The following is a 7,563-nucleotide window of genomic DNA, read 5'->3' as shown; positions in this document are numbered from 1 at the left end:
CTTATTTGATGCCGACAGGTACTTCAAGTATGATGATGGCCTTGTAAACCAAAAACCGGTTCACTAAATAAATTAATCCTGGAGAACAGACAAAATATAGCGGTTTTCATTTACTATTGAAAAGAATGAATTTAATTGTGTTAGAGTGAGAATGAGCTCTCATTTTTCTGCAGTCATACTTTAGTACTGAGAAACATTATTAAAACCATCGCGACAATGTGTCGCAGGATATGGCAATGATCTTGTATTAGTATTTTGTGAAAAAGTCAACAACACTATTCTATTTACCTTTTGTTACTGGTTTCGGCGAAGCTGTGCCATCTTCAGATCTACAGCTGAGGTACTGGAGGACTGTTGGAATCACTGGCTTCAGCTGGTGTGCAGATCATCGAAGTTAAGCGTTATCGGGCTTTGCTAGCACTTGGATGAGTCACGATCCCAGTCTGCCGAATTCTGTTGGCCACTGTGGGGCACTCAGTCCTTGTGAGGCTAATTGAGGAGCTACCTGATTGAGAAGTGGCAGCATCAGCCACGAAAACGGCTGGGAGAGCGATGTAGTGACAACGTGTTGCTCCGCATGCGGTGACGCCTAAGGCGTGAGGTTGACACGGCGTTCGGACGGTGTTTGTTTTTATCAGTTGTCACAATAGCCTCATGCTGAAGATGTACCATACAGTTCAGATCTACCATTCGTAAATAATGGGATACAAAATAATTTTTGTTTTAGGTACAAAAACCAATCAGCAAATGTTGATAACACATTTTATTTTAAATGTATAAGTTGACAATAATTACAGCTGCTGCAGTCAGGAGTTTGGTTCTCTCATGGGTTCTCGTAGTCAATACCGAGTATGAAGTAGTTGCTTGTCGTGTTGTAAGGTCCCGCGGAGACATCGATGGCGCCATAGGCGGGGTAGGTGAGGGGGCCACCATACACGATCTCGAACAGGTAGGCGGCCGTGGGGTCGGTCTGGTAGGTGATGGGGATCCTCAGTAGCTGCGTGGGCTCAGACACCCCCGTGTACCTACCGGTACCCACCACGCTCCAGGAATCCCCGCCAGCAGGGTACTCGCTCATGGTGATGTTGATGTCCTGCTGCTCTGGGCCGATCTCCAGCGTCGCGTAGTTGCGCACGTGGCTGCTGAAGTACAGGGCCGTCACCTTGTACGCTCCGAGGTAGCGGTGGGGCGTGTTGAAGACGCCCATGCAGCACTTCCCTTCACCCGTCCAGGCGGTAGGGTCTTGGAACAGCACTGTCCTCTTCGGGTACGAGGCTAGAAACACACCATAACAACAAGATCAATTTGAGTAATAGTTACAATGTAGTAATGCTTAGATGTAACCTCAGTAACTAAGCACCTTGTAAAGATCTCGACGACCATGAGTAGACTGGTGGAGAAGGACTAAATTGTACTACAGATTTATACACACAATGCGAATTATTTAGTTTGTAGTCGTACTTAGATTTCAGACTGACAGTAAAGAAAGTGACAACGAGGTGAGGACTACTGGATAACGTTGAAGGATCCTGAGCCTTTCTGCAGATGTTTTCTCTAGAGGAAGGTGGTAACGGCTGAGCCTAGTAAACTACAGAAAGACATGCAGAGGATCAATGATCGGTGGACAGTCGTGCAGTTGACTCTACGCAAATAAATCCAACATATTGCACGTATACCGAGCGAGGTGGCGCAGTGGTTAGACACTGTATTCGCATTCGGGAGGACGACGGTTGAATCCCGCGTCCGGCCATCCTGATTTAGGTTTCCCGTGATTTCCCTAAATCGCTCCAGGCAAATGCCGGGATGGTTCCTTTGAAAGGGCACGGCCGACTTCCTTACCCGTCCATCCCTAATCCAAAAAGAGACCGATGAGCTCGCTGTCTGGTCTCCTTCCCCAAACAACCCATCCCTATTGCGCATAAATAGGTGAAGATATGTATTGCTGTTCGATTATAAGATTCGTGAAAACTCACTGAGGTGAGATAGCGATATACACTTAAACAGATGGCGTCAGTATCGAGTACAAAAGGTGTAGAAGGTCATTTATACTCAGGTGAAAACTGTTTCCGACGTGAGCGTAGCCGCACAATTGGACTTTGAACGCGGAATAGTAATTGGAGCTAGACACATTCCATCCCGGAAATCTCTAGGTAATTCAGTATTCCGAGATCCACAGTATCAAGAGTGTGCTGAGAACACCAAATTTCAGGCATTACCTCTCACAACGGACAACGCAGTGGTCGAAGGTCTTCACTTCACGAACTAGAGCAGAGGCGTTTGCGTAGAGTTGTTAGTGTTAACAGACTAACAGCACAACAGAAATTAATGTGAGGCGTACGACGAACGTGTCCATAGGACAGTGCGGTTAAATTTGGCGTTAATGGGATATGGTAGCAGACGACCTAAGCAAATGCATTTTGCTAACAGCACGTCATCGCTTGCAGTGCCTCTCCTGCGCTCGTGGCCATATCGGATGGACCCTAGATGACTGTAAAACTATGGCTTGAGCAAATGAGTCCGATTTCAGCTGATGGCAGGATTCGAATGTGGCACAGACCCTTCGAAGCCATGGACCCAAGTTGTCAACAAGACACTGTGCAAGCTGATAGTGGGGAATGGACTGAGTCCTCCTGTCCAACTGAACAGCTCATTGACTGGAAATATTTATAGTCGGCTACTTGCAGACCATTTGCAGCCATTCATGGAGTTCATGTTCCTAGACAACTTTGGCATGCACCCTACACGACTGGGAAACTGTGGCTGAGCAGGTAAGTCCGACTGAAGTTGGTAAGACCTGATGGTAGGATTCGAGTGTGGCACAGACCCTTCGAAGCCATGGACCCAAGTTGTCAACAAGACACTGTGCAAGCTAGTAGTGAGGAATGGACTGAGTCTTCCTGTCCAACTGAACAGCTCATTGACTGGAAATGTTTATATTCGGCTACTTGGAGACCATTTGCAGCCATTCATGGAGTTCATGTTCCTAGACAACTTTGGAATGGACCCTAGACGACTGTGAATCTGTGGCCTGAGCAGATTTCAGTTGGTAAGACCTGATGGTAGGATTCCTCTTGTCCAACTGAACAGCTCATTGACCGGAAATGTTTGTGTTCGGCTACTTGGAGACCATTTGCAGCCATTCATGGAGTTCATCTTCCTATACAACTTTGGAATTTTTACGGTTAACGATGTAAAATGTCACTGGGCCACAATTGTTCGCGACTGGTTTGAGGAACATTCTGCACAATTCGAGGAAATACCCGACATGAATCCCATTGAACATTTACGGGGCATAATCGAGGGGTTAGGTCATGTACAAGCTCATACGCTGGCGAAGCTTTTGCAGTTACGGATGGCTATAGAATCAGCATGGCTCAATATTTCTTCAGGGGACTTCCAACGACTTCTTGGGTCCATGGGACGTCGAGTTGCTGCACTACGGTACGGCGGGAAAAAGTAAGTCCGACACGATATTAGGATGAATCCCATTACTTTTGTCAGTTCAGCGTATTTACCGAAAAGAAACAGAAGTAAAATTCGAGAAAGACATAAAGTGCATCGAGCACATCATGCTAATAGTATGACAGTCAGATGCCAGGCTGATATTCATTCGAAGAATGTTACGTAATTGTAATTATTCGTCCGGGAAAAAAAATGCGTGTTACAAAACACTTGTTCGACTGATTCTTGAGTTGCTCATCAATCTGGGATCCTTATTGATTAGGACTGTATTAATAGAAAAAATCCTTTTCATTTGCGAATAATTTCTTATCTATTGCATGACCGGTTCGTAATCTATAGCATCATCTTTATGCACACCAAGTGCGAACAAGAAGAGGACCTACTATCGTATAAGAACAATGATGATGACATACCAAAATGAGATGTAAAGCCGTAAATAGTGGTGCACTTGCACAATTGTGGGAACTTAAATGTGTGGCAATCGGTGTAGTCAGTCATGGGTGTCACACCCATGTCTAACAAACACACGGGAGCGTAGGATCAGCAATCACGACGCCCGCCTGGACAGCTCTACACGTCTTCTTGCTAATCTTCCAGTTCCTCGACGACGGAAATCCACCCCTGGGTCACTTAGCCATTCGACGATCGCTGAGTCATCACCCTTATCGTTGGAAAATCTGTGATTCCTGCGAATCAGTTCCCCGATTAGTTATTTTTGAGAACATTTCTCGTGAAGAAACAGCAGTCTGTCTGAAAGTACTTAAAAATGTATTACGGACCGTCTAGACCGCAATAAAACATTTATTTGAACGGTTATTGGTTTCGGTAGTATGTGACCGTCCTCAGATCCTTATATCACGATGGTAGGCGGTGGCGGTGAACGGAGCAGGTGTTATGACTCCACGAACATCAGCTGACGTTCCTGGAGCATTAACACCTGTTCCATCCACAGCCACCGCCTACCATCGTGACATAGGGACCTGAGGATAGTCTTCTAACGACCGAAACTGGTAAACATTGAAATAAATGTTTTATTGCGGTCGACACTGTTTGTGATCTATTTTTAAAGTTCATCGATCGCCTGTATTAGATGCCGATGGCCTTCCTTCCCGATCAGCGTGTCTGTTCGCCTGGGTCGATTTTGTTGGCTTCATTTGACTGCAGCTGGACGCGTCATTGCGCCTGGTCAATATATCGACAGAATTTCGCGGTTAATTTGTGCGCAATTTACATGCTTTTCCCACAAGAATCGTTTGGTCCAGCGTACTCTAGCTTTGGCGTACGTTTCTAGTACCCATGTCCACGTCCTATCACACGCACGCTGTAATCCACCTGGAACCCGTCCTATAAAAGAGCCTTAAAGTCCTAACCAGGTTATATTAAAGAATGGAACAAACACACAAGAAAAAGTGGAGTGTGCACTAATAAAAATTACGAAACTCACTGTCTTTCCGACATATGGGTCTAGGAGTTGAGATGTGATGAATGTGTCTACTGAAAAGCTCTACAGTGTCAAAAAGACACTATACTACGGGTCAAAGCTCCCTTTCAAGTTCCACTGTTGTGTACTTTCAAAATAATTTGCACGTATTTTTTGGGACATACTGAAACAATATACACATATCGTGTTGCTACCCGTCCATAATACCTTAGAAAACATTGAGATAATGGCGCACTTACCACTGGCAGCAGCTGCGATCAGCAGGATAGCTAAAGCCTGTCTCAGCATGGCGACTGTACTTGTCTGTCTGCACTCCTCAGTGAAGGAAGCTGATGATTCTTTTTGAACGCTGCCATCGTCTTATATACGAGTAGGCCACCGGCTATGACGTCCGTCGGGTTGCTCTTTTGGCGTCACTCATTTACGCACATCTGGAAATAAGCTTTTCCCGTAGCAACACTTGAAAAACATCGATAGGTACGGCAGTAAATACTTAGCTTATCTTTAGATTAAGTAGCAAGAGACAATAAGAGTACGTAATCTGACTGCCATCTGCGACAGATAATCACGCGCTAATGGATAAAAATATGCTTTATCAACCTGCAGTGTTTCTCACTGGACAAAATAGTTGCGTAATTCGAAATTGCTGGTTTCAACAGTTTCTGCACACGATGCAGTAATGCACTCCTATTCGAGCAGTCATTTATACACACAGACGTTTTAAGTATCCACTGTTATACACGCCATTTGCCATGTGTGTTGTGTACTGTAATCAACAGCGGTGCTTCTCACACTAGTACGTTAGCCTACACTTCAGATGAATATGTTGGCAAAGAATATATGCAGGAATCTTCCCCTGCTTTTGACTTTCAACAGTCAAAATTATTTACTTTTACTACGACCGCCTACCCAGGGAACCTCTTTTAATTGATGTCATTTCACTCTTTCCTCGACCACGACAAACGTTCATGATGAACCTCAATGTTTCTTTTAATGCGGATAGTACAGGTAGACTGTAGCTGTATACAAAGTTATCAACTATACTCTGTACATACATGAACAAAGTCACTATCACATTGTAATGGAACTAGCCGATGGCTCGTATTCGCTTTTTATTGTACTCCTCGATACACTCAGATAAATGAATTACTCAACGCACGTACATTCTTCAGATACCATGAATTTTTTTGTTTATTATGATTAAATAAATTGTAGATTATTATTTCACTTAGATACAAAGTTAAAAAAAAGTGTTGTGAGGAATTATTTAAAAAATCCTCTGTTAAATAATTGAATTTATCATTATTACTGTTAAAGTTAGAAAAACTAGTCTGACGAAAAATTGGAAACGTTCGTAAAGTGAATTATTAATCGCATATAGACTTCTCTGAATACATAATTCGATGTCTTGTAATACCATTGTACTGTGAGATTCGCCCCTTTAGTCATCTTCGTCATTTTTTGGTACGTGTTGATGTAGCTATTTTGCCGTATTGATGTAGTACATGACCAGTACTGTTCTGTTATACGTTTGAGTGTTATATGCTGAGATTTTCTAGCTGAAGAAAAATATAATGAAGAGGAAACGCTCTCCACAACGTTTTATTATACAACTTAATGAATCAGATGCGGAAAAACCTGGCTTTCTACGCGTAAAGAAGAGAATTACCGAAATTGACACTGAGCAGCCAAATGAAAGAAATTTTGTGAAGGGTCCATAGAAAAGACAAACTAATTAACATTGTTTTTCATACAGTATTATGTTTGGTACTTTATAATTATGCAGCTCTCTATTTCCTCTTCGTCCCATCAATGCACGTCATGGAATATCCGCTGACAAACTTCAGACATTTGACTTACATATTAGCTAAACGAATTGAGGATATCAGAGCATACGGTAGTTATTCCATATATTTAACTGGGCAAATTGTCTCAGAATTAAATTTAAATTCATTTTCCTCCTTCGTTTCTAACAGGTTTCCATCAGCTTTCCATTCGCTGTAATGTAATTTCCGGCATCGGAAGTCCTCTTTCAAATATCCCCAACTGCGACAGAGATGTTATACATATGAATACATAACAGATATTACAAATTACGAAAATGAAATTGTTACATGATTGCATAACCACGCAGTCATTTATAATATGTCGAATGGTTGCTGGGACATTATGTAAGGTTAAACAGATACTGTCTTTTTTCCCTCAAAAAATTGCTAGCTTTGAGGGTGCCATGAGTTACGGTGTTGATTTTTAAAATATTTCATTAAAGACGTGTAGAAATGATTTGTTTCCAAGGCGTACTTGTTCAATTAGAATTGGATATGGTGATCTGTAGCTATCGATGTACACTATTGACCATTAAAATTGCTACACCAAGAAGAAATGCAGATGATAAACGGGTATTCATTGGACAAATATATTATACTAGAACTGACATGTGATTACATTTTCACGCAATTTGAGTGCATAGATCCTGAGAAATCAGTACCCAGAACAACCACATCTGGCCGTAATAACGGCCTTGATACGCCTGGACATTGAGTCAAACAGAGCTTGGGTGCCGTGTACAGGTACAGCTGCCCATGCAGCTTCAACACGATACCACAGTTCATCAAGAGTAGTGACTTGCGTATTGCGACGAGCCAGTTGCTCGGCCACCA

The 7,563-nt window shown here is 42.9% G+C and overlaps 1 protein-coding gene across 1 annotated transcript; it reads right to left on the bottom strand.

Moving 5' to 3' along the window:
• Positions 1 to 748: 748 nt before the first annotated feature.
• On the bottom strand, positions 749 to 5,219 carry LOC124588894. Its single transcript, XM_047131504.1, has 2 exons — positions 5,143 to 5,219; positions 749 to 1,275 (listed from the first exon to the last, which is right to left on the bottom strand). The coding sequence occupies exons 1-2, from the start codon at positions 5,189 to 5,191 to the stop codon at positions 824 to 826; spliced, it is 501 nt and encodes a 166-aa protein (XP_046987460.1). The 5' UTR covers positions 5,192 to 5,219; the 3' UTR covers positions 749 to 823.
• Positions 5,220 to 7,563: the final 2,344 nt, after the last annotated feature.

Source organism: Schistocerca americana, chromosome 2, assembly GCF_021461395.2.
Source record: "Schistocerca americana isolate TAMUIC-IGC-003095 chromosome 2, iqSchAmer2.1, whole genome shotgun sequence".
NCBI lineage: Eukaryota > Metazoa > Arthropoda > Insecta > Orthoptera > Acrididae > Schistocerca > Schistocerca americana.
Note: the sequence above shows the minus strand (reverse complement) of the source record. Positions and strands in the feature narration are given on the sequence as shown.